Source organism: Gopherus evgoodei, chromosome 3 (genome assembly GCF_007399415.2).
Source record: "Gopherus evgoodei ecotype Sinaloan lineage chromosome 3, rGopEvg1_v1.p, whole genome shotgun sequence".
Classification (NCBI taxonomy): Eukaryota; Metazoa; Chordata; order Testudines; family Testudinidae; genus Gopherus; species Gopherus evgoodei.
This window is the reverse complement of record NC_044324.1, coordinates 55,049,137-55,076,397: the sequence shown is the minus strand read 5'-3', so window position 1 is coordinate 55,076,397 and position 27,261 is coordinate 55,049,137. Positions and strand designations below refer to the sequence as shown.

Below are 27,261 nucleotides of genomic sequence, written 5' to 3'. Positions count from 1 at the left end.
GCAATCATTCTCCCTTACTCACCATTTCAGGGCTCCTGTGGGTTATGTGCGCTCTCTTTGGCATGGGAAAATTATGCTATTGTGAAGACTGTAAACTCCTTCACTGTGTGGGAATAACTGTCTGAGATATAAACAATGCTGCCTCTGTTAACTGTTGCCTTTTTTGCCTTTCTACAGGCAACCTTGATTTCTCAGATGCCCATGTTATCAACAGCTGAAAGACTTCAAAATCTCCAGACGAAGCTGCGAAAAAGCAAAGACAACCTGCTGCAAGCAGTTATGGATCACTCTGCCACAGAGAATCAAAAACTGCAGGACTGGAGGGAAAGCAGGATCCGCCAGAGAAACACAGCAGCCAGGAAGAAAAGCACAAAGCAGCTGATAAGCATCCTGGCGCGCCAAGCGGACTCTATCCAGGCGCTCGTAGACATTCAGGCAGAGCACTACCATGCCGGCCCCCCCACCGTGCCAAAGCTCTTTCACTTGTGCCCCAATGTCAGCTCAAAACCCCCTTCCCCAGCATCCAGGTTCTTACCACCACCACCAGCTGCCTCCAACACCTGTACGTTCACCAACCAGCCCTGAGAACTATGACCCTTACCTTCTGCACTCAACCCCCATCACCATGCAGTATAGGCATCCTGAAGTGCAGCAGTCATTGCACAGCACTCCAGACAGGACATATTCAAACCTGTGACTGTACAGTTCCCCACCATACCCCCCTGCCCTTTTAGGTTCCCAAAATGTTGTGTGTCTGTCAAGAAAGTTATTTTCTTTTCAATAAATGAATTCTTGGCTTTGAAAACACACTTTATTATTGCAGAAAGTAAAAAGATACCCTAGCCCAGGAAAGAACCAGGCACTGCAAATCAGCTTAGGAAAAACAGATTCCTACTAACATTGTAACCACTGCACTTCACTCTCATACAAGGCACCAAACATTTCTGTTGGTTTTCAGCCTCAAATTCCTCCCTCAAGGCATCCCTAATCCTTGTAGCCCTGTGCTGGGCCTCTCTAATAGCCCTGCTCTTTGGCTGTGCACATTCAGCCTCCAGGCGTTGAACCTCAGAGGTCCATGCCTGACTGAATGTTTCACCCTTCCCTTCACAAATATTATGGAGGGTACAGCACGCGGATATAACCGCAGGGATGCTGCTTTCCCCCCCAAGTCTAGCTTCCCATACAGAGATCTCCAGCGCCCCTTTAAACGGCCAAAAGCACACTCCACAATCATTCGGCACCAGCTCAGCCTGTAGTTGAACCGGTCCTTGCTCCTGTCAAGCTTCCCTGTATACGGTTTCATGAGCCAAAGCATTAACAGGTAAGTGGGGTCTCCAAGGATCACAATGGGCATTTCAACGTCCGCTACTGCGATCTTCCGGTCTGGGAAAAAAGTCCCTGCCTGCAGCTTCCGGAACAGGCCAGTGTTCCGAAAGATGCGTGCATCATGCACCTTTCCAGGCCAGCCTGTGTTAATGTCAATGAAACGCCTACGGTGATCCACAAGCACCTGGAGAACCATAGAGAAATACCCCTTCCAATTAACGCACTCGGATGCTAGGTGGGGTGGTGCCAAAATAGGAATATGCATCCCATCTATTGCCCCTCCACAGTTAGGGAAACCCATTTTTGCAAAACCATCCACAACGTCTTGCATGTTCCCCAGAGTCACGGTTCTTCTTAGCAGGATGCGATTAAGGGCCCTGCAAACTTGCATCAAAACAATCCCAATGGTCGACTTTCCCACTCCAAAAACTGGTTCCTGACCAATCGGTAGCTGTCTGGAGTTGCCAGCATCCAGATTGCAATAGCCACCCGCTTCTCCACCGGCAAGGCAGCTCTCAATCTCGTGTCCTTGTGTCGCAGGGTGGGGGCGAGCTCAGAACACACTCCCAGGAAAGTGGCTTCTCATCCGAAAGTTCTGCAGCCACTGCTCGTCATCCCAGACTTCCATGACGATGTGATTCCACCACTCAGTGCTTGTTTCCCTGAGCCCAAAAGCGGCGTTCCACGGTGCTGAGCATTTCCGTGAATGCCAGCAGCAATTTAGTGTCATACGCGTCAGGCGACTCGCTATCATCGTCTGCCTCCTCATCACTTTGGATCATAAGGAATAGCTCAACTGCCAAACGTGATGTGCTGGCGAGACTCATCAGCATACTCATCAGCAGTTCGGGCTCCATTTCCCACTGAAATTGGGCTGCACAGAAACCGTTGAGAGAGTCAAGATGGCGCCAAACGTGGACGGAAAAACAGGGATTGCTGGGATGTGAAGCGATGCATCAGGGGCGTTGGGACAGGAAGCAGAATGACCTGCACCCTCAGCCCCCTTCCCACAACCCACTGCGCCAAAATTGGACGAGGTGCTCTGTGGGATAGCTGCCCATAATGCACCACTCCCAACACCACTGCAAATGCTGCAAACGTGGCCACACTGCAGCGCTGGTAGCTGTCAGTGTGGACACACTGCAGCGCTTTCCCTACATAGCTGTATGAAGACAGCTGTAACTCCCAGCGCTGCACACCTGCAAGTGTAGCCAAGGCCATAGATAATGGAAGGCTAAAGAACACTCTTGAAGCTAAGCTGCTTTAAGTGTTCTTTTCAAGGATACAACCACACTGAAGCCATGGGAAAGTCAGTTTATAATCTCCCTTTGACTCAGCAGATTGACCAAAATGCTTAACATCACAAGCAACATCTTCCTTCAGGAAGGCCACCACTAGCAGCATGCTCAGAAAGGTCCTTAGAGCCTGATTTTCAAGAAATGTCAACGGTTATATCCCCAGTAAGTTGTCATGAAGAGACTATAAACAAGTTGCAAGCTCAGTGTTGTATCTGATGAAAACTGAAGCCTTATTTGAAGGGAGGTGGGGTGGGAGGAAAGCAGTTAAAAGTTTATTTTCAAACAGTCCCTTAAGCATTTTATACACAACATAGCTCTGGTGTCAACTTTTTTTCAGATAATAAAGCCTGGAATTTCAAATCCAAGAAATAAACATATTGCTGGGGATATCTGAAAGTCACTAGAACTTTTATTTTACTTACTATTTCATATAGTGCCTATAATTAAAGTACCAAAGCACAGAATAACTTAACAGAGGTCATAACTTTCCCTGTCTTAAGGCAGCTACAGCTTTAAAAAGGAAAAATAGGCATTTAGGAGTTACAGATTTAGGAAGAAAATTTTGAGAATAAAAAGCCTCATGTACAGTAAATTGAGAAACAATCTGAACAAGAATTTTTTTAAATGAAGGCCTTTATTTATGCTAATAAATGCACACTTATTTTCAGGCCACTTACTTAGAAGCTTAATTTTAGGCAACAATTTTTAACACCAAAGTATGAAAGCCACCAAAACGAGAAAAGCCTTCAGGTTCTGAGTAAACTTCTATTTGCAGTTCATGTTTCTGTAATTATAAGGACACTGATTAAAATCATTTTCTTTCAAACTATTTTATTCTTCTCTTGGGCTGCCCCAGAAAAAGGAAGATTTGAAACTCATTGTCACACCACAAATTTTTCTCTGGGCAAACAGGCAGAAGCCAAAGGAAGTCTTGGTGAACTCTCTGAAGAGACAGCTAAAAGGAAAGGCATTTGTTCCAAATTATCTCACAATCTTTGAGATTACAGATACCTTTAAATGCATGTTTGTCATACCATATCTATGCTGTGAACATTTTGTATAACCCGTATGAGCACCTTTGTACTAGGATGGTAAAACATCTGGCATAGCTTACATTTTTTGCAGTTGTAACTAAGAACATTGCATCAGCTTGCTATGGGGCTGAAGCTGGGCGGGGGGGGGGGGGGAGATATAAATCCTCTTCCAAACAAACAGTGATATGCAGCACAGTTTTAACATATCATTGAAGGGATAAAGTGTGAAAGAGAGAGCATCACTTTGAATGCAGATGATGGAAATCAGACTGCAGAATGATTTACTCCTGAGGGCATTCTTCACCAAAAAATTAAAAATTCTGCGCACAATATTTTAAAAACGTCTGCAAAATACTGCAAATTGTATTTATCAAATAAATATTGAGGCTCCAGCACGGCATTTGGGAGCACAGGCCACTGGCTGCACAGAGATGGGAGATCACTGTGCGGCTCCTCCCGGACATGGACTCAGCGGAGAGGCTGCACCCAACCCGGACACAGAACAAGAGCCGAGCCTGCCTCAGAAATACCCCAGGGCCCTGCCTCTCTGTGCCAGGTGCACCCGATATGGGCAGATAGGCTCAATAATGCAGGATCCAAATGTCGAGGAGCTTGGGGGGCCGGGGTCCAGGTGTGGGTTGAGAGGACTCTGTGTGGGGCAATCTGGGTGAGGGCAACTCAGTACAGGATCTGGATGCACAGGCGCTTATTGGGGGGTTCTGGGTGCAATGATAATGGGACTCTGCAGGGTGGTCCAGGTGAAGGAGGTTGAGGCTCAGTGGGTGGGAGAGTGTCTGGGTGTGGGGGCAGAGACAGTTGGGATTCGATAGGGTGGGAATCTGGGTGCGGGTGGCTTGTCAAGGTGGTCCAGATGCAAGGGAAGTGGGGCTCATTCGGGGAGTTCTGCGTGAGAGAGGATCAGGCTCGGCGGGAGGGTCTGGGTACGAAGGGGTCTGGATATACAGGGGTTTGGTGGATGCGGGAGCAACTCCCTGAACAGTGATCCCTCCCCCTGCAGCTGAGGAGCGATGGGTGCAGAAGCACAAGGAGATTTGGTGGGGGGCAGGGGGAGAGAAGAGAATTTGCAGAGCTTCCTACAGCCTGGGGTGAAATCTGGTGGTGGGTCTGACATGGCCCCAGATGCCATGCAGGGGAAAAGGAAGTCCCGTCCTTCTTAGCCCAGCTGGGACTAGCAGGTGAGCGCGGTGCAGGATAGGAGCCACCAGCCAGGTCTTCTCCAGTCCTGCCCCCTGCTCCACAGTGATTTACCTCTCTGCCAGCTGCCCTGGGCACCCGAAACATACTGCTGAGGAGGGTCATATGACTGCTCTTACGGCTTCCCTTTGCTTCCCCATCAGAAAGTCATTTTTCTGTGGTGAAGCAAAGAAATCTGTGGGGGACATACATTCTGCGCATGCGTAGAGGCAAAGAACTCCCTTAGGAGTAAGAATGTTAAAATAATCAGAAGAGGGAAGTAACTGTTACAGTGGGTTTACTTTAGACGTTTTTTATTGGACATTGGAGTCCTCTATTGCTGGCATCACAAGTGATGTCATGCCAGCAGTCAGCTCAAATGTAAAGTTTAATTAAATAAATCTTTACCTTAAGACACAATTTTCACAGAAGAAAACAATCAGCATGGACTGTTTCAGAACACTGCACATACAGTTACAAATTACACTGCATGCAGAAATTCAGACTAACTTTATAAGCCTACATACATTATGGGCTGAAGAGTCCACCTAAATATAATTTTAATAAATGGTATATGTTTTTCAAGATTACTAACCTTCAATTTTAAGTCAAAGAGGATTACATACATTTAAAAATATGACAGACAGTGAGACTGGTTCTTTGTGTAGATATTCATATACTAAGCAATCTATGCCATTGATTAGCTTTGCTAAAAGCATAATTTTATCTGTAGAATATACAAGGATAATGTCATTTCAAGTGCTTATTTGTCCTAGTAAGAAAATAAATATTAACTAGTAATCCTCGATAGAGTAGTTATTCTTGAATTTTAAGTTCTAAAAGTGTGGGGAGCTGTGCCAACTGCACTTACCATGTCCAACCTAACCTCAGATTTGAAACTAGTTTTGGAGCTTATTCCAAGAGCAGAAACTAAACTGAAAAACATTAAACGAACTTTTACAGCAAAAGACTGCCAAACCCGTAAAGGCCAGTAAAAAGCTTAATGAGTAATTTAAATTCTGTTGAAAAAAGTCTCTTCAAGTTCAGATAAAAATGAATCAACAGTCTGAAAGTTAGACTCGTTCTTCTTAAAAGTCAGTTTACAGACTACCTGTGTATCTGCATGGCTGAAAGAACAACTGAATGACACCTGGCAATTCTCCACTTTCCCAAGATATGTCCAGGAGGAGAAAGTCTCCTGCCAGTCAATATATATCTCAGGAGCAAAATAAAAGGAAGGCAAGAAAGCCTCAAGCCAGCATTCATGGATGTAGGATGCGTCACAACCAAAGATAAGAGGCTGACCTTCCCCTACATAGAGGGCAGTTGGGCCTAAAGCAGTAAAGTAAAGTAATCACCCACTGATCGATTACCAGCATCCTCTATGAAAAGGATAAGGCCTCATCTCAAACTACCATGGGACTTCACTGTTTCCCAAGAAACAAGCTCCAAGATTATTTCTGTCTTGAAGACTTTTCAATCAACTTTGTAGACCATCTGGTGGTAAATTTGAGTAAGTATAGCTAGATGGCTTACATTTAGTTTAAATAACTTTTTTTTTTTTTTACACTGGAAAGACAAACTTCGGAAGAACCTAAATTAACATGTAAGTGATACTGCTAATATTGAACAGCAATTGTTTCATCTGTGAACACCTGCTTGGTTAACAGATGCCTCCCATGTGGAAATCAAATCATTGTATGGCTATGGCAGTACCTATCACTAACTGTTTCACAGAAGTGATATTATATTAGTATATTAATAGTCTGTTTTAGAACATCATTAATGTATTAGCCCATGCCTTAGTTACTGTCTTTGCTGCACAGATACTGTATATATCCAACTGCTTTTTTGTTCTGGGTTTGTCTTCACAGCATCATTTTGCTATCTGAGTCACATCTAAAGTTTTGCCCCCATAACCTGACTCCCATCCAGACACACAAGAGTCTCCAGCTCAAGTGGTACTTAGAACTCAAACTAGCTGGTCTGCTGGGCGGGTGGGGAGTTGAGGCAGAGGGCTGGTTGGAGCTTGTATGCAGTGGAGATGCAGGAGTTCACTGTTATAAGTCACCACCAGTTAACCCAGTCACTGCACTGCTAATCCAATCAGTGTGTATTATGCATGCTGTTTTGCAGTATGGCAGCTTTCAATAAAACTAGGCTTGCTCAAGTGGAGAAACTTGAGTGTACTACCTCAAGTTAACTGTTGCAAAGAAGCCTCTAAGTGCTTGCTCGGGGGTTCGGGAACGAGAGAGCAAACCGGGGAAGGAGACCAGCTTCGCCGCGGTTTGCTCTCGCGTTCCCCGAACCACCCTGCAAACCGCAGGGAAGGAGACCTGCTTGCTCGGGGGTTCCGGGAACGCGAGAGCAAACTGGGAAAGGAGACCAGCTTCGCCGCGGTTTGCTCTCGCGTTCCCGGAACCACCCAGCAAACCGCAGGGAAGAAGACCTGCTTGCTCGGGGTTTCGGGAACGAGAGAGCAAACCGGGAAAGGAGAACAGCTTCGCCGCGGTTTGCTCTCGCGTTCCCCGAACTACTTGCAAACCGCAGGGAAGGAGACCTGCTTGCTCGGGGTTCGGGGAACGAGAGAGCAAACCGGGAAAGGAGAACAGCTTCGCCGCGGTTCGCTCTCGCGTTCCCCGAACTACCCTGCAAACCGCAGGGAAGGAGACCTGCTTGCTCGGGGTTCGGAGAACAAGAGAGCAAACCGGGAAAGGAGAACAGCTTCGCCGCGGTTTGCTCTCGCGTTCCCCGAACTACCCTGCAAACCGCAGGGAAGGAGACCTGCTTGCTCGGGGGTTCGGGAACGAGAGAGCAAACCGGGAAAGGAGACCAGCTTCGCCGCGGTTTGCTCTCGCGTTCCCGGAACCACCCTGCAAACCGCAGGGAAGGAGACCTGCTTGCTCGGGGGTTCGGGAACGCGAGAGCAAACCGGGAAAGGAGAACAGCTTCGCCGCGGTTTGCTCTCGCGTTCCCCGAACCACCCTGCAAACCGCAGGGAAGGAGACCTGCTTGCTCGGGGGTTCGGGGAATGCGAGAGCAAACCGGGAAAGGAGACCAGCTTCGCCGCGGTTTGCTCTCGCGTTCCCGGAACCACCCAGCAAACCTCAGGGAAGGAGACCTGCTTGCTCGGGGTTCGGGGAACGCGAGAGCAAGCTGGGGAAGGAGACCAGTTTGATTACCAGAGGCTTCCTCGGTGATGCTGGGATAGTTTATAGTCTCCACTGATCCCAGACAATGACCTCTGAGCAGGACTATGTGGGAAGAGTGAGAAATGACAGCTCAAGAGATTACCAGAAGGCAGGCAACTGTCTCTTTAACCATGGTATAAACATCTGGAGGAAGTTAAGCATTTGAAATAACTATGAAGCTTAACAGACAGGTATAAATATGAAAAAAATTCAGTTGGAGTCTCATGAACTGTAGGACAGTCAGCAGCAGCTGTGTGTATAATAGAAAGCCAGTTACTATTACATAACTGAAGTCAGGATCTTTCAGCTACCCAGTGGCCTCACCATCTGCGAGTGAGCAAATCACTGCATTCTCACTACTTACTGGGATAGCAAGTGTGCAGAACGGAACAGAACAGGATCTGACAAACACTGCTCCTCTCAATTATTCTGGACCAAAACAAAAAACAAACAAAAAAACAAACAAAAAAAACTGTATGATAACTTTTTGGGGGCATGGACTGTCATTTAACTGTTTGCCTAGCAAAACAAGGCCTTGATCTAGCTGAGGCCTCTACCTACTTCTGCTATGAGATACAAAACCCCAACAACCACTGGACCTCATCATAACCAGCTGACCTCATTTCTGCAGCAGAAATCAGCGGATGGCCAAAAGAACCAGTAGCCTTTTTGTACAATGAATCAAGTCTGTGGATGCCCCACAAAAAAAAGAGAGTCACCTGACAATATTTATCACAGTGAAAAGGATCATGCTAGTGGTTTCTTTTGGAGAGGGCATCGGTAAAGGCAGAGGGATAGGGGTGAGCATGGGTCAGGACTGTTTCCAAACATCCACCCCAAAAATTTTATGGCTGAGTTAGAATAGTGCTTTCATCTTTTGGGAGTCATTGCATAATTTTAAGACGTTGAATAATGCATGAAAGAATGTCATGCTTCTTGACAGCATGTAGTGCATTCTATCTTTTCCTCAAGCTTCACATACATGTGCAACTCACACTAAAAGGAAGGGAAGGAGAAGAGCCAAATTTCAGGGCAAGAGAAAGCACAGATTCATGATTCAAATTCTACTGGTACGCACACTAAATGATGTGCTTGATGAGACACATAAGAAATGCAGCATCCCCCCCTCTTCCCTCCAACGGCTGCGCTGAAGTCTGAGATACAAAATCAGCAAGGCAGAGAGGGAGGGGAAAAAAAAAAAAAAAGAGGCCAATGAAGAAAGAGAATGAATGGGATAACTGAAGCCTCACTAAGTTTGGCACTCCACCACCACCAATTTAGTTTTTGGCAGCTGTGCTCAAAAGGCATGCCATCCCTGACCTAGAATCAGTAACTGGCCAGTTTTGAGTCCAGGACTATGCTGCTACAGCTCACTTTTACAAAAGCAGAGGAAAAAAGCACAAGGGTTTATCCAGGCTTAAAAGTTCACATGCGGCTGCATCTCTGCTCACATGCCCTCTCCATAACACAACACATTGAAAAGGTTGCTTCGTTTTGTTTTCCTGTAGGCAAGGATTTACTTTTTCCTTTATGCAGACAAAGCAGCAGCAATAAAGATTAAAGAGCATCTGGTGCCACAGACATTGGATCACAGCGCGTGTGTGGCGGGGGGGGGACAACAATTTTATTTTAGCTGCTGCAGGGGAGGCCAGTGATCAAGCATTACAACTGGTGCTGCTGAGACTGCAATTAAACTGTCCTAGCCCACCTTAAGCAGGACAAGACAGCCGCTCTTCTCACTAATGAATTTGTGGCATGCACTAATCTGCTAAAGCAATCCATGTTTTACAGTAAAACATAATGAACACTGTGTTTTGAGACGTGCCCTCTTTCTTCCTCCATCTGAGATAAATGCCACTGCAACTGCCTCTCTCTACAGGACCGCAGGCAGGGGGCTCCCAAATTAAAATAAAAGGGAAAGAAATATTAAATCCAGAAGACATCAAAGGAAATCCAGATTTTTGAAAGCATTTGTATTTTGCCAGATTCACACCAACAGGGAATTTACAGGCTCTGCAGAAGCTGTCTAAACATTCACTTATGCTGAACTTGTTTTCTTCTTTTGTTGGCAGTTTCGGGATTTGTTAGTTTATAAATCCACTAAAAATACAAAATTATTTTCTTAATGCCTCAACCAGCAAAAGGACAAAACAACATTTTAAATTAACATTGTGCACTAGTAATCTACTGCAATTTGGAGCAATCAGCACACAGTGTTCTTGTATACTTACACTATTATGTTAACATAATAACACAGTACAATTTCTCTGCAAGGCATCATTTATTTTAAACTGTCAGTGCAAGTGTGTATTACAGACTTTAAAAAGGGAGCGAGAGTGAGTGGAGACATTTATAAAATATAAATTTAGTATCATATATAACTTGAGTTAGGTCACAACAAAAACATTTTTTCAGTTCAATTATCTTCACAGAGCATATGCATGCTACTTGAATTTTGTGTAAGAGAATGCACAGAATGTATTGAAATTTGTTGTATAATCTATATTTCTAGCCTGAAATACAAGTAAATTTAAAATTGCATTTGACATGAATGTTTCCAGGTGCTAGTTCTAGAATAGTATTTACAGCAAGAATCATTAAACACTACCGAGAGAAATGCTAGTCACAATTGTTTTTATAATCCCACCAGTAGCATGTTGGACTATGTTCCACTGGATCTCTCTCCTCTCCTCCCCACATGACAACTTCAAAATGCTGCACATTTTTTCTACAAATTTAAAAAAAAATTATTTAGAAATATGTCATAATAACTGAGGATAATTATAGTGCATAACATAAGGGGAGAAGCTAAGCTTCATCTTCCACATAACTAAATAGTATACAAGTGTCTCATATTCTAAAGAGAAGGAAAGACCTATGTTTAAAGAGTTTTCATAGCACTTTAGCCTGAATGAGGAGGATTTTGATCGAGACATGCCACACACTTTATAAATACAGGGACTAGAGCGAGGTGAAATTTTTCAAACAAATAGTTTATTCACCAGAAAATACAATTTTGGGTTGGCAAAAATCTATTCATATATTTGGCAAAAACCATTCACCAAATTCAACACAAACAAAAGAGAAAACATTTTTTCAAAAAACGTTTCGAAATGTGTTATGATACTTTCAAAATGTAATACTTTGGAATTTCATTTAGAAACCATAATTTATTTTTAATTTAGCTCAAATTTAAAAAAGAAAGAAGGTAAAAATGTCTAAAACCAAGTCAAAACTAAAAAAAAACAAAAACAAAAACTCATTTTGTGGCAAATGTCCAATTTGATCCAAGAAATTTGAATATTTGGGGTTTTTAGTTCACCCACCAGTTTCAGGGGAGGAAAGAAAAAAAGTTACTCATTCAGTTTACAGGGACTCTACAAAGAGGTACTAAATATACTATAGAAATTACAAAACATTTCAGTGGGACTTTACAGATTACAAAGGGAGAACACACACCACTGTGAGTTTGTCTACACAGAGAATTGCACCAGTTTAAAAGTGTGAATTTAATGTAATGCACACACCTATGCGGATACACATTTCATTTTAGGAGTGGCTATTTCGATTTAGCTTAAACCTGCTCTCAACAGGATAAACTGAAATAAGCCACTCTAAAATGAATGAAGTGTATCCACACACAGGTTTGCATTGGTTTAAGCCATTCTAATTTTCTGTGTAAACAAGGCCTGTTCCAGTCTCTGTGGAAAACTCTCTTGATCTAATGAAAAACTGGAACATCACAAGCACAAAAACTGAAAAGCCATTCAGAGAAGTTATGGAATCTTTCCGTTACTTGCCAACATAACTGATCCCAAATACAAAGGTCACAGGTTGTCTGCAAAACAGGAAGAAAAGCTGAAATGTAATCCTCTATTCACTCCTTCAGTTTTAAAAGCTAGAAAAGACGACCCAGTTTTCTACCCCAAATCTATACAGAAGCATTTGTGTCACAGTTCATTGCATTAAATGTTGGAAGTAAAATGACAAGGCATGACTGCTGAACTGAAAATTTGCTAAAATTCTGAAGGACCTGCACTTCTGTCCAACCAGTTCAGCACTGATAGGATGTGTTTTTAAACATTCAGACTGGTTTGAATGAAACTTTGAAATAGGTCAAGTGCTGGAAAGTAAACAAGTTCATAAAAGTGTGTATCGGTAGTTAAGGGCCAATACACAAGATTGGGAAATGCAACTCATTAGTTGACTGGAGACTTCTGTTCAGACTTGAAAGCTTTTAACTTTTGGTGTGTGCCTTTTCATGTTTGAGGAACATAGATATATTTATGAAGTGAATCACACAGCATGTGTATTTGCTTCCTTTCAGAAAAGCTTTGTGGGCTTACTCAATTTGTCTCTTACCCCACTAGCATCTTCAGATGTGGAGTGAAAGAAGAATTTAAGAAAAAAAATGAAAATAATTCTAAAAAGTCCCTCCTCTTCAGTGAGGGTTAGTTTCTTTACCACAGCAAGTGATAGCTAACTATAAATTAAGTTGAAAGAATAAAGAACTATTTCCACTCCCTCCAGCAGGTGAGGAAAGAAGGAATACGTTTAATGAAACCTGGTTTATAAAGAAAAGGTTGTAAGTGACTAAGAACACTGTTGTGGCCATGCATTGTCCTTTTCCAGTCAAAACTAAATATAGTCAGTCAAATACTGTATGTTAAAAAGAGGAACTCAGTGAGGACTTTAAATTCTTTTTCTTAACTCTTAGATTTTGATCAACCAAATCAACTTTTACTTTTTAATCTTAAGCCTATGAGTTATGCGAGACTGAACTACATAAGGACTGGGTGAACAAAGAGCAGATATCTTCGTTTACACACAGGGAAGTTATGCTGTTCAGCTGGTTCTCAAGAAAGTCTTCTCCAATCAAGATAAGATGCTATACAACACTACAAGGATTTCTTAGGCAACCAGTTACCAGAAGATACAGTAGAGTGCATGTTAGAAACAAAGAACCTATAAATAAGCCAGTGACCATTGGGAAATAAATTCCATGACTATTTTTGTGTTTTAAATAATTTCAGTGGAGTAATGGAAGGCTACCACGACCAACCATCAAGTTGCCACCACTGATTTATATTCCTAGCATTCACCACCTGACACTGCTCTGACTCAGGAATGGGTAGGTGTTTTGCCGGGGAAATGCAGCATGATGGGCTGTAGGACAGAGAGAGAGAGCGCGCGCCCCGTAATCTATGATTTTCTATAGAAATCCTTGCAACACATTCAGAGCTTGCCTACGCACAAACTGGAGCTGAACTAACTAAAATCTAGTTTAATTCACATCTTTTTGTTATTTCTATGTAAGTCTCTGTGTGGACACATTTCAACTTAAGAATGTCCTACTGTGATTTCACTTAGGCAGATTATGAAAGTGACTGTCACCTTAGAGCAAAGCTTACAGAGGCCAAATTCTCAGCCTTGCCTGAAGCAAAATGACAAAAAGTTTGTATACGGTGAGTGTGAATTATTCCACCAACCTTCAGCCAAAGCATGGACCAGCCTTTCAGCACAGCCTCTAGACCATAGCAGTGCATGACACTGAGATTTTGGCCAGTGTGTCCACGTATTTATGAGAGCCTATGGCTACATCTCACTCCCTAAACACTGCTTCCTTCCCGCCTGTATTATCAATAGCAATGTTACAGAAACACCTACAGGCTCCAAGATCAGGACCTCATCGTTCCAGGCACTGGACAAACACAGTAATGTGCAAAATGTGTCCCACAGAACTGAATATTTAAACAGACAGGACTGGCAATGAACGGGATGGAAAATAGACAGGAAATTACTTGCCCAGAACCACACAACAGGTCCGTGGCAGAGCTAGGAATAGCACTCACTCAAAACTGCTGGACGTCCAGTCCAGTGTTATAGCCACCGGACTAAACTGCTTCTTAAGGCTCTCTTCCTAGCCTCTCCACAGTCAGTCCTTCAGCACAACAGAATTACATCAGCTCTAATGCATGGCAGCAAAAGGCCTCAAAAGCTAAGTTGCAGACTTTGCCCTCTAATAAGGAAGTAGCAGGTGGCATGACGATTCTGTCTACAGAAGTGTAACTTCTTACTCTACTGACAACCTCTACAACTCTGAGCAGCACAATCAAAATCATTTCTGTCAAGTATGTCATTTACTTAGTTCCTTGAGAACTGCCCTAAGAAATCCCTTTAACCAATCCGAAATACAGACATTTTAACCAGGACATAAATGTTTGTGTGTTGTTGTTGCAGAGTAAGTCACAGCATCAGTTCACTCTGTGGTCTGCAATGATTTCACTTGCACATTTCACATAATGAACTTTTAACGCATGTCGCAAGACCCCCTTACTTCCAACAGCTTTTCCTGGGCAGTCATAGTGAATGCAAGAACTGAGCAAGAGGAGTTTCAAGTGGACTAAGGAGGGTTTTGCTGAATTCAGGAGGTCTTTGGGAGCCTTGTTTAAGAGTTTTTGCTTTGTGTGTTAAAATGAGAATTTGTTTATAAAAGTATTGTAATCTGTTTAGGGCACAATATAAAAATAAGATTTGTGACTATTAGGTCCATATTGTCCCATCAGTTCATAAACAGACCTCACCAATAATTTCAATGATATCTACTGCACAGAGCCCTCGTCCAGACTAACCCGTGGCATCGGGGATCTAGTCTGGACGCGGTGTATCGATCCCCGAGCGCGCTTACATCGATTCCGGAACTCCATCAATCCGAACGGAGTTCCGGAATCGACACGGAGAGCCGCGGACATCGATGCAGCGCCGTCCAGACTGGTGAGTACCTCGATTTTAGAAATTCGACTTCAGCTACGTTATTCTCGTAGCTGAAGTTGCGTATCTAAAATCGATTTTAATTCCTAGTCTGGACGTGGCCAGAGACAGTTACAACATGCTCCTTTACCAATTCTTTGCAAAATTTGTGCCTTGCTCTTCTCTTAATATAAAGCGATGACTACAGCATCTTGTGTGCGATGTAAAGTTCCACTATTATTATATATATACATACATACACACACACACACACTTAAGTTCTTACATTACCCTTCCAAGGCAGTTTTATTCCAAACAGCACAACCGTAAAAACATTTGCTGTAATGAAAATTTTAGAGACTTGGTCTCTGATCTCAACAGATTAGAAGAGCACAATAACACACACTTCGTTGTTATTTCTTATATCTATTCAGACACTACCCCTAGCTGAGTCCATTTATCAGAAGTTGTTAATGACACACAGTAGAACAATGGAGAAAAAAGTCTATAGGACACTACAAAAGGCAGTCTAATAAAATGTGTTTATATGCTTCTGAAAAGCCAAGCAGCATAAGGATAGATATCATGACAGTTTCCATAAACTGTATGAATTGGACACACATACAGTACCTCTAAAAACCCATACACAAACTTCAGACAAGAATGCAATCTCTCACATTCATCTTTTTACCTACCAAGATTTATTTTTAACTCCGATTCTTGCTGTATTGCAACCCCAGCATACCTGTTCTTATTCATCAGCTATTTTCTATACCTGGGGGACTCCCAATAAACTGAGTAGAGAAGGATTTATACGCCATCATTAAGCAGGCTGAATGCAGAAGATCTCATAGGGAACAGACAGAAAAAATATTGTATGAATCACCTGACAGACATCAACAACACTGTTCAGGAAAGAAGAAGTGCATAGACCATTCCGCCTCTATCATTTATAGCACCAAGAGATTTTACATTTATACAGAGCCTTAGGTCTCAACAGGATCTACTACTCCATCATGCACTCTCACTGCATCCCTGAAATAAGGCCCTGTCTGAGGCACAGTAACAGCAGTTACAGTAAGCAGTGAGAGCACAGTACACTGCATAAGGAAGGAGTCGAGAGGGAGAAAATTTTGGTCAGATAGCCATACTCTGACAAAGAGTCATAGGGTGTTCAGTCCACACAGAGCAGATGACACTTTAAGAGAGGTCCTATCCAAAAGGCAAGGTGAGTGAGGTAATGTTTTGTTGGACCAACTTCTGGGTGAGAGGGACAAGTTTTAGTGCTAAACAGAGCTCTTCTGAGCTCAAAAGCTTGCCTCTCTCACCATCAGAAGTTGGTCCAATAAAAGATATTACCTCATCCATCTTGTCTTTCTAATATCCTGGGATCGACACAGCTACAACAAACACTGCATACCTGAAAGGCCTCACACAAGCTTGAGTTATGTGGAACTAGATTAATCTACCTCATAAAGATGGAGAGTTGAGTCAGGCATGCCAAGATTCAAACCTGTTGTTCCAGGGAGTCTAATTATTTCAAAAGATGATACTTGGACCAATAAGGCATTCCCTTCAGTTAGAAACACTTCTTCTAGTTTCACTATGCAAAGTCACGCCTTACCATTTCATAATTACTCTTATTACTAAAGAGTCAAAAAACAATCATAGCTCCTGTAACAAAACTTGTTTTTAAAAAATCATCATTTGTTTTTCAGAGAATGAATTATACTCCCCTGATCCCAGAAAAATAATATTGGACACCTCTGAAAGTTCCACCTTTCTGGTTTATCTGCTTCTGTTCAGCTACATAGGCTGTTTTAACTGAATTCTGAGTTAACCGAAGTTCAGCCACCTCTTAAATTCAAGTATCGGAAGGGTAACCGTGTTAGTCTGGATCTGTAAAAGCAGCAAAGAATCCTGTCCTGTATTAAATTCAGTTTCCAGTTAAGCATATTTCATTTCCAGTGTTAGATTTTCACCACTGCAATTCACTAGGATCCAAAGTTTGCATCTGAAATGCTTAAAAAGTAGCACACAATCACCCACAAACAACTAAACACACCCACAATTTACCAACTGGCTAATCCTCTTCCCATCCTTAAACCTTTCACAAAAAGTTTTTTCACAGTTACTCATTTAAATTACTCTGGACTGTAGCTTTTTCAAAATCATAAAATGCTCCTGTGACACTCATGGTAGCAACACCTAATGTTTCACAACAGATTAGTAGCAAGTTTTAATGTGTTAGAAGTTGTACAAGAAATGTTGTCAAACATGACAAACTATGCCAGCAAAGTACTACGCAGAAAGTTCTGGTGAATACTTTCTGTAAATGAAGCAGAACACTGATGACCTAGCAGAGTTCATACCAACAGGAGGAGCAAATCCATAGTGTAACAAAATAAGAATCAAGCATATTCAGTTTCCAGGAGCAGAATAAAAGAAAGGAAAGATCATCATCATGGGAAAAAAAGAGAATTTGTCAGCCCTACAGATTGTATCCAGCCAGGTTTTTTTAATATGCTAAAGTGTACTTATAACTCCGCAGCACAAAGACAGATGTGAATAGATGTTGTCATTGACATTCACATCAGCAAGCTTCAGGCCTTTAATCCCCCCAGTTCTCCCACAGCAAGTACTGTACTACTGCCACACCACTACGAGTTTGAAATATTCTTTCTTAAAGGCCACACCACTCTGAGCCATGGTGAAACACTAAAAACTAATCCAACATTATGATTTTCTTCTGCTACTAGTGTTACCAAAATCAGTATATAGTTTGATAATCCAGTTGCATTATAATACACTAAAAGGGCATTATCAAGCAAGCCTAGGCCCAGAATTTAGAACCAACATCAATCAAAATATTGCTATTGGTTTAAAAAGCTTAAACGAAGATAGTTGGCTTAAACATAAATGGACAGCAACAACTCATTTAAGAGTTTTTTATGTAACACCTAACCGCCTCATAGCTGTAAAATGCAGTCTGTTTACTTTGTAGTGTACACAGACATGCATCCGACGAAGTGGGTATTCACCCACGAAAGCTCAGGCTCCAAAACGTCTGTTAGTCTATAAGGTGCCACAAGACTCTTTGCTGCTTTGAGTAATTCAAGTATAAATCAAGTTACTCCTTTGGTTTATCTGGATTGGTCACTTCTTTTCAGATAGAGTAGAGTGTTACTTAAACCCATAATATTAGCATGTAGTATCTGAAAATCACTTAACTCACGTTCTGACACTAACAAGATCCGAAATGGAGTGCCACTTTAGACATTTGTTACAGAATGTGAATGAAAGATCCAAACTGCTTGGTTTATTTACAGCAGACCTGAGAAAAGTACCAGAAGTAAACACACACTGGTGATGTAAACTAATCCATTTTTTTAATTTCCCCTACACTTGCAATTATCTAGGGTGCTATCAATAATAGTAATTAACTTTTAAAAAATAAAACTTTATTATGTCCCTTTAATTAGACAGATAATAGTTGATTGCAGGCAGTGCTGTTGATTTAAGACTATATTAATTCCTACAAGCTTTCCTCTTCTAGGCCAAAGAAAGTTGAGCGGATCTTATGCTCTATTGCAGTTTTATTTTTAATGGAGGGGAAAGGGAGTTGTTTGTTTTTTAGATGACACCCTCGCTAGGCAAACATTGCTATCACAAGTTTGTTCTTGTTTAATTGGTGAACTGCACCAAGTCACACCAGAGGTTAAACACGTTTATTAGGTCATTAGTACTAAGAGCCTCAGCAAATACTCTAGGAGGGTGAACACCAAGCTAAGGCAGCAGCAGCTACCCTTCTTTCCCCACCCCGAGCGGTTTCTCCTTGGGGGACTGATAGGGGAGGCGCTGCACTGTTTCAGGTGGATCTCGCTAATGTGAGGAGGGAGGGGAACCCAACCACCACCACCACCACCGAGCCGCATGGCTCGCACGCTGCTGCAAGCCTGGAGGGGGACACGCTGTACTTGAAACACCAGCTGTGCGAGTGGCTTTAGATTCAAGGTAGAGTCCAGTACATCCGCTTCTGCCTTACGGCTTGCCTGCTTCAGCAGGCAGCTGGCTCTCGAATGGATGCAGCAGCAGGTTTTCAGAAGAGCTGGCCCTGGGCACAGCCTTGGGGGCAAGGGGGACTTAACTGGCCTTTCTTGAGCTGCCGCCCCCACGCACGCCCCTTTCCAAACACCTCCTGGGAGCCTGGCTTGTGACAGCTCATGGAGAGCAGCCAAAGCACTAGCACTTCTCCCCGCTCAGCCTCAACAGGTGCCGAGGGAGGTTATCCGGCCCCCGGGCTCCTGCCGGGGCTGCTCACCTGGTGCGGCCCCACGCCACGAAGCCGACACCTGTAACCCTAGACTGGAGCAGGCTGTAACAATAGCGGAGGAGGGGGAGGAGCCCCAGCCCAGGCAGATAAACCCGGCTGGGCAATTTAATCCCTGGACCTTGCCTTGCTCCCCCGCTCACCTTAGGCAGCTCGCGGAGCTGATTGGCGTCCAGCAGGAGCTCTTCCAGGCTGCGGCTGTAGCGGTAGATCTCCTCGGGCACCGAGAGCAGCGAGCAGTGCCGCTTATCGATGGACTCCACATGACGGTTGCACCGCCACAGGGGGATGCAATGAAACATAGCAGCAGCCAGCGCCGCCCACGAGGGGTCCGGCCGCTGCAGGGCTGGCAGGATCGCCTCTCCCTGCCGCCGCCGCCGCCGCCTTCCCCGGCTACTACCGGCCGCGCCAAGAGCGGGTCTGGGAGCGCACCCAGCAGCCCGGCCGGGTTCGACGCTCCTTCCTCAGCAGCCCGCGCCGGGCTGCGAGCCCCCCCTAGCACCGCCCGCCGGCGCCTGGTTCCAAAGCGTCCGCCCCCCTCCCTCCTAGCAACCTCCGCCGGGTTCCAAAGCGCCCCCGTCGCCAGCAACCCACTACGGGTTCCAAAGCTTCCTCCCTCCTGCTGCTCCTCTTCCCACTGCAAGTCCCAGCAGAGGCAGCAAGACCGCAACAGGAACCAGCATCCAACACGCTGCTGGAGAAGGAGGCAACTCTTCCCCCAGACCAGTCCCAGAGAGCCCAAGGAGCAGGAGCAGCGGGGGAAGCCCTTCTTATGGCCTCCTGTGGGAACCCTGCTCTCCAATCACTTGTATCTCGTTAGCACGGGTCCCTGGGCGCTCTGCTCTGCTCTTCTCTCCCTCCTTTCATTCCTCTTCCTGACCCGGAACACTCGCTCTCCCCCTCCCTCTCGTTCCAGGCTGACATCATCACTCCCTGATCCCTCCCCCTCTCCCTTCCTGAGTCTAGTATCTGACCTCGAGGCTCTGGGACACCAATCCAGTGCACCTCTTCTGCTGCTCCTTGCTGCAGCAACAACATGAGGCAAGAGGCCACGGGAGTACTGTACCCTTCAAAGTTTCCTATCCATTAAGAAACGGGATAAACTTTCCCACCCTACCAGCAAAACACAACAATTTGAAGGTGGGATTACACACCCCCGGTGTGTATTATTGATTCAATTATTGATTGGATGATTAAAATGAAGGGTTCTGTAAATATAGACAGTAAAATCCCATAAACAGAAGTTTGTACAAACACTAATATTGCTTTGAAACTGTATTTTTTCCACACTCTCTCTTACTTTTAATAGGTGATGGAGTCTGTGCTCTTCAGTGTCTGAAACCTTGTCCATAAAAAGGAGCATGGTCACTACACCATTTGATATTGTCAGAAAGTGGAAAGAGTGTAATCACAGCTCTTGTCACAAAGGGCTAGTCTTTCAAACACTTACACACATGGAACTATTCATGTGAGGAAAGTATCAGAGGGGTAGCCGTGTTAACCTGGATCTGTAAAAGCAGCAAAGAATCCTGTGGCACCTTATAGACTAACAGACGTTTTGGTGCATGAGCGTTCCTGGGTGAATACCCACTTCATCAGACGCATGTAGTGGAAATTTCAACGGGCAGGTATATATATGCAAGCAAGTTAGAGATAATGAGGTTAGTTCAATCAGGGAGGATGAGGCCCTATTCTAGCAGTTGAGATGTGAAAACCAAGGGAGGAGAAACTGGTTCTGTAGTTGGTTAACCATTCACAGTCTTTGTTTAATCCTGAACTGATGGTGTCAAATTTGCAGATGAACGGAAGCTCAGCAGTTTCTCTTTGAAGTCTGGTCCTGAAGTTTTTTTTGCTGCAGGATGGCCACCTTAAGGTCTGCTATAGTGTGGCCAGGGAGGTTGAAGTGTTCTCCTACAGGTTTTTGTATATTGCCATGTGAGGAAAGTTACGTTCATAGCTTTTTGCAGGATCATGCCTCAGTTAGGCAAAACCTTGTCTTCCTGTGTACCTCAGCACATGCAACACTGCTTTATAACAAATCTTGTCATACTACACTAGCCAATGCCTTATACATATAACAAAATAATAAATAAATAGTAGCTCCATGTTGCACACAGTCCATAATAAGGCTCACTTAGGCCTCAACCTTGCTAACACTTTTGCAACATGCTTAACTTTATTACTCATAAGAACATAAGGACGGCTATTCTGGGTCAGACCAAAGGTCCATCTAGCCCAGTATCCTCTCTTCCAACTGGCCAATGCCAGGTGCCCTAGAGGGAATGAACAGAACAGGTAATCATCAAGTGATCCATACCCTGTCACCCATTCCCAGCTTCTGGCAAACAAGGGCGGCTCCAGGCCCCAGCAAGCCAAGCGTGCTAATTCTAAGGTCAAGAGGGTTAGCGGAGGCAAACATACAAACAATACTCCATCTGTTACTACAAACTTCATTCCTTCATGCCTTTGAGAGTGGGATGGCTACAGAGCTTTACTGAGATAACTCAGTCTCAAAGATCTTGTTTCTTGGGTTTCCTTATCCCATTCTTGGACTCTACATAACTGTGTATAACTTGATTAGGAAAATAACTATTTAACATTAGAACTTGCTAATATGTTGTTAATAATTATTATTAAAGTTGGAAAATGAAAAATATATTTTTGGGAGGGGGCTGAATCCAATATTGTCTTTTTTTCTTTCCCCCTTTCTAAAATCTTGAATAATTCCTATTTGATAGTAAGAATATTGAAAGTCTTTTTAAAATCTAATGTATTATTTCTCAGGTTAGATCAACTGCTAAATCTCACAAGTTCAATTTGTCTGATTTCTAAGTTTGCAATTATCTGATGATTTTTTTTTAAATGGGCCCTGACATTTTAGGATTTTGTACGTTACTAACAGTTAACTAGCCTACAAAATATTAAGTAAATACCTGAAATGTTTCCTGCTTTGTTACAAACACCTCAAGACACATCGGTCTGGAACCAGAAATGTAATTTGTTTTTACATGTATCCAGTGTTTAAAAAAAAAATGCAGGCCCTGAATATATCTGAAGAAACTGCATATGGAAACGGCTGATAGACTGAGTAGATCAAATAATTGTAATGATTGCTGATCTAACACCGACTAGATTAAATTTAGCACACAAGAAACGTTTAGAAAACAATAAAATATAGCAGCTAGGTTGGCTTTCAAACAAGTCATGAGTAATACAAATACTAATACATCAAGGTTGAAATCTTGGCCCTGCTGAAGTAATTTGCAAAATTCCTATTCACACAACTGGATCAGTATTTCACTCCAGAAAACCATAATCAGGTTTACAAGCTAATCTTAGTCCATCTTGAGCATGCAGACCATTTATTTACATTATATAGTAAAAAAAACCAAACCCATGATCTGGATGATCTTTTTCCATTTTGTATGCACATTTAATATTCAGTGCCAGACTGACAACCCAGGAAATTGGCATCTACATTTATTCAGAAAATATATACAGCATGGCAACGATAGTGCAAGATTTCCCCAAATAGTCCCACCGATGTGCTTCTATCTGTAATGCAGGGATCAGCTTTAAAAGTGTTAAATGGTAGTTCCATCTTGACCTCCTTAGCATCTCTGCTGGGAAAGACCAACAAGGGTCTCAATTAGTGTCAGTTTTTCTGATATGGACCGCTGTCCTCTGGGAATGGACTGAGGCAGTCAAACTCATTTCACATAAACCACGAAAGAGTCACAGACTGGTATCGCTACCAAATTGGGTTGGATTCATACCAGGACCATCAAATCTAAAAGTCTCCATCTCCCTTTCTAAATAGTTTCCATATTACATGCTTTTGCACAAAAGAAATGAAAAATCATCTTGTTTTTTTCTGATTTTTTTCAAAGCAGTCAGATACCTCATGTAAATACCTAGGTAGATTATTAGACTGATCTCACTACCAGTCCACAGGGTTATTATTTGAAATTAGTGTGTGAGAGTTCAAATTGTGGGTGTCACTTGCTCAGTGCCAGAGATTTGACAGAACAGCTTTCTACTCTTTCAAAAGGAATGTGAGGAATGCCTCATTTGTTTGCTCTGTAGAACAAACAATGTAAAGAAAATGAAGAATGGCATAAAAGGCAATACATCAAGGAAACCCATAGTTATGTGTGCAAATGCATTGAACCTGCTCCTCCCAGGTAAATAATTAAGTCCAACTATTTCAAAATGTTTTGTGTTATTCACCAATTAATTGTGAATTTTGGAGTTATTTTTGGCACTGCCATAGGGAAAACACTAGTGTACAGCCGGGGCAGATCCAGAAGAGTAATATGCTTTCATTTTCCCATTTGTTGTTGGTGCTTTGGTGAGAAAGAAGAGGGGAGAAGGAAACAAAGATTCAATGGTGATGGATACTCTGGTGGCTCCTGGCATTTTTAGCACTGTATTAAACTGCTGGAAGACAGGTTTAATTAATGCAGTAAAAATAGGACAGGGCTCCAGCACTTTAACCACACTAGGGGCATGTTTCCTCTTACTGGTGGATTGACGCTGCGGCAATCGATCCACCGGGGGTCAATTTAGCGGGTCTTCACTAAATCAACCGCCGATCACTCTCCCATCAATTCTGGTACTCCACCGGAACAAGAAGCATAAGGTAAGTCAATGGGAGAGTTTTCCCTCTGGGGAACCTGGCATTGGCCACTGTCGGAAGACAGGATACTGGGCTAGATGGACCTTGGTCTGACCCAGTATGGCCGTTCTTATGTTTTTATGTTCTCGTCGACCCAGCACAGAGTAATTACTACAGTAAGTGGATCTAAGGTACATCGATTCCAGCTACGTTATTCACGTAGCTGGAGTTGCGTAACTTAGGTCAACTTAACCACATAATGTAGACCTGCCCTAAGAGACTGTTCCCCGCCCCCCTCTGAATTCCCCTTATATATACAAGGAAAAGGAAAGAGAAAGAGAGACACAAACAGAGCACAAGGCAGAAAAACAGAGAAGGCAGGGCAAAACAGAAAAAAAATAAAAGGAACTAGAGGCCAAAGTGCTACAAGGTATATTGGATTTAGCTACTTTAAAAAATAATCTGAGTAAAACTCTCAATCTTAAATTTTTGATTCTGCCTGCGAGAGGAATTACCAACCCCATTTAAACAAATTACATCAACATACTACCAAACAAACAGTAAAGTCTTCAGAGTTGCTGAAAATCAAACTGGGCAGACTACTAGAGTAAATTCACAATGAGAGACAATGCTTCTCCTTTCTCAAGTCAGTCTGATGATCACTGCAACCGCTTCTAACCCTTATTTTTTATTGAAATCATTAAATAAGGAGTTTTTAAAACAGCAGGCAGGTGCAATTGTAAATTATCTCCTTTTTATCACAGAACACCATAAACTGTTATAATTCACTATTGTGTAATCATGCCAGACTCTTAAAGTGTCACACCTTCATGTAGGGTGACCAGATGTCCCGATTTTATAGGGACAGTCTCCATTTTGGGTTTTTTTTTCTTATATAGGCTCCTATTGCCCCCCAGCCTCTGTCCCGATTTTTCACATTTGCTGTCTGGTCACCCTACCTTCATGTGCACAATTCAGATGTCACTTAATAAACAGACGTGTGAAATAACACTCATTGCCGACAGTTACATTGCCACTTACAGAGCGCTGACGGGAAACCACTGGTGTGTGTTCATACTGTCAGCTGCCTGTGCAATAGCATGTTCACACTTGCAGTGGTGTTCAGAGCAGTGTATTCTGGGCAGCTATTCCATAGCGTCTCTCTTCCTCTTCTGCTGCTAAGAGTTGTGGGAAGGCGGAGGGGGTCGCTGGGCATCCTGACTCCTGTCCCTATGCCCCATGATGTATTGCTTCACACCCCAGAAATCCCTGCGTTTCTGTCCGCATTTGGTGCCATCTTTCAACTGTTTCTGTACTGCGCGCTCTGCCTCTTCAGGCTGCAGGAATGGATCCCTCACTGTTGTCCAATATGCTGCTCGTTCTCACTAACATGTCCATAGGAGGCGAGTTATATAGGCTCGAGGTGCCTGGGCTCCAGGAATATTCAGGGCTGGGTGCCCTGCTCCAGCAATATTTGGAGCTGTGTCTCTCCCCCCTGGCCCTGCCTGGATCAGGCCCCGACCCCGGCAGGTCTCCTCCCACCACCCCACCCCACCACATCCCTGCCTAGAGCGGGTCCCGGTCTCCGCCTTCCACCCCTCCCCCTGTATCCCCCCTCCACCGCGTCCCTGCCTGCTCGCAGATCGGCTCCCAGCAGAACTGCTGTCTGCTGCCCCAGGGTCCTAGCGCCTGCCACACACTAATGGCAAGGCAGGCTACTCTTAACCTGCTCTTCTGCCCTAGCCCTGAGCCACTCCAATGCCCCAAACCGTCATCCTCAGCCCCAACCCTCATCCCCCTGCACCTGAATCCTCATTCCCAGCCAGAGCCCTCATCTCCCTGCTCCCTAATCCTCTGTCCCAGCTTTGAGCCCCCCCTGCATCATGAACCCCTCATCCTCAGCCCCAACCCTTTCCCCTGCAGCCTGATCCTCTGTCCCAGCATGCACCACCTCCCCCTTCCTACACCCCCCCAGCCAAGCCTGCACCCAAACTCCGTCCCAAAGCCTGCACCCCTCACCCCCTCCTGCACACCCACTCCATGCCCCAGCCCGGAGCCTGCACCCAGCACCCAAACTCCTAACTCCCTCCCATAGCCTGCACCCCTCACCCCTTCCTACACCCCACCACCAGCCCAGAGCCTGTACCCAAACTCCAACCCAAAGCCTGCAGCCCTCACCCCCTCCTGCACACCCACTCCGTGCCCCAGCCCGGAGCCTGCACCCAGCACCCAAACTCCTTCCCAAAGCCTGCACCCCTCCTGCACCCTAATCCCCAGCCCAGGACCTGCACCCCAGACCTCCCCCCTGAAACCCTGCCCAGAGCCTTAGGCAGGTGGAGGCAGAGTTTGAGGGGGCGGAGTTGGGGGGGTGGGTTCTGGGCACTACCAAAATTTCTACAAACTTGCCTCCCATGAATATGTCACGAGTGGCAGTGGAGTTATTCCTTAAACTACAAAGGCAAGAGGAGTGCAACATTGATCTTGCCACGCATAGTAGCTATGACATGAGATTGCTTGTGGCATTCACGGAGGTGCTGACCACAGTGGAACGCTGCTTTTCGGTTTGGGAAACAAGCACTGAGTGCCAGGATCACATCATCATGCATGTCTGGGATGATGAGCAGGGGCTGCAGAACTTTTGGATGAGGAAAGCCACATTCATGGCCCTGGCTGATGAGCTCGCCCCAGCCCTACAGCATAAGGAAACAAGAATGAGAGCTGCCCTGTCTTTGGAGAAGCATGTGATGATTGCACTGTGGAAGCAAGCTATGCCAGACTGCTACCGATCGGTTGCTTGTCTGGAGTGGGAAAGTCGACCGTTGGACTCATGTTGACAGAAGTGTGCAGGGTTGTTAATTGCATCATGCTCCAAAAAACCATGACACTAGGCAATGTGCATAACATTATGGATGGCTTTGCACAAATGGGTTTCCCTAACTGTGGAGGGGCGTTAGATGACACACATATTCCAATTCTGGCACCAGACCACCTAGCCACTGAGTACATTAATCACCAGGAGTATGTCTCTATGGTTCTCCAAGAGCTTGTGGATCACTGTGGGCATTCCACGGACATTAACACAGGCTGGTCCAGAAAGGTGCATGATGCACACATCTTTCAGAACACCGGCCTGTTCAGGAAGCTGCAAGCAGGGACTTTCTTCCCAGACCAGAAGCTCATTGTAGAGGAAGTTGAAATGCCCATTGTGATCCTGGGAGACGCTGCCTACCCCTTAATGCCATGGCTTATGAAGCCAGACACGGGGAACCCTGACAGCAGCAAGGAGCAGTTCAACATGCTGAGCAAGTGCAGAGTGACTACTGAGTGTGCTTTTGGCCATTTAAAGACCCGCTGGCACTGCCTATATGGCAGACTGGACCAGACCAATGACAATATTCCTATGCTTGTAGTTGTATGCTGTTTGCTCCATAATATTTGTGAAGGGAAGGGTGAAAGATTCACTGAGGGCTGGACTGCTGAGACTCAGGACCTGGAGGCTGAATTTTAACAGCCAGACAGA

General features: G+C 44.2%; 1 protein-coding gene across 1 annotated transcript in view; it reads right to left on the bottom strand.

The window, feature by feature from the left end:
- LRRC1 (leucine rich repeat containing 1) overlaps window positions 1-19,609 on the bottom strand; it is a 133,372-nt gene extending 113,763 nt beyond the window's left edge. Inside the window, 1 exon segment of the mRNA XM_030555619.1 lies at window positions 19,267-19,609. Within this exon segment, the coding sequence (XP_030411479.1) occupies window positions 19,267-19,425 (159 nt within the window). The 5' untranslated portion in view covers window positions 19,426-19,609.
- Window positions 19,610-27,261: the final 7,652 nt, after the last annotated feature.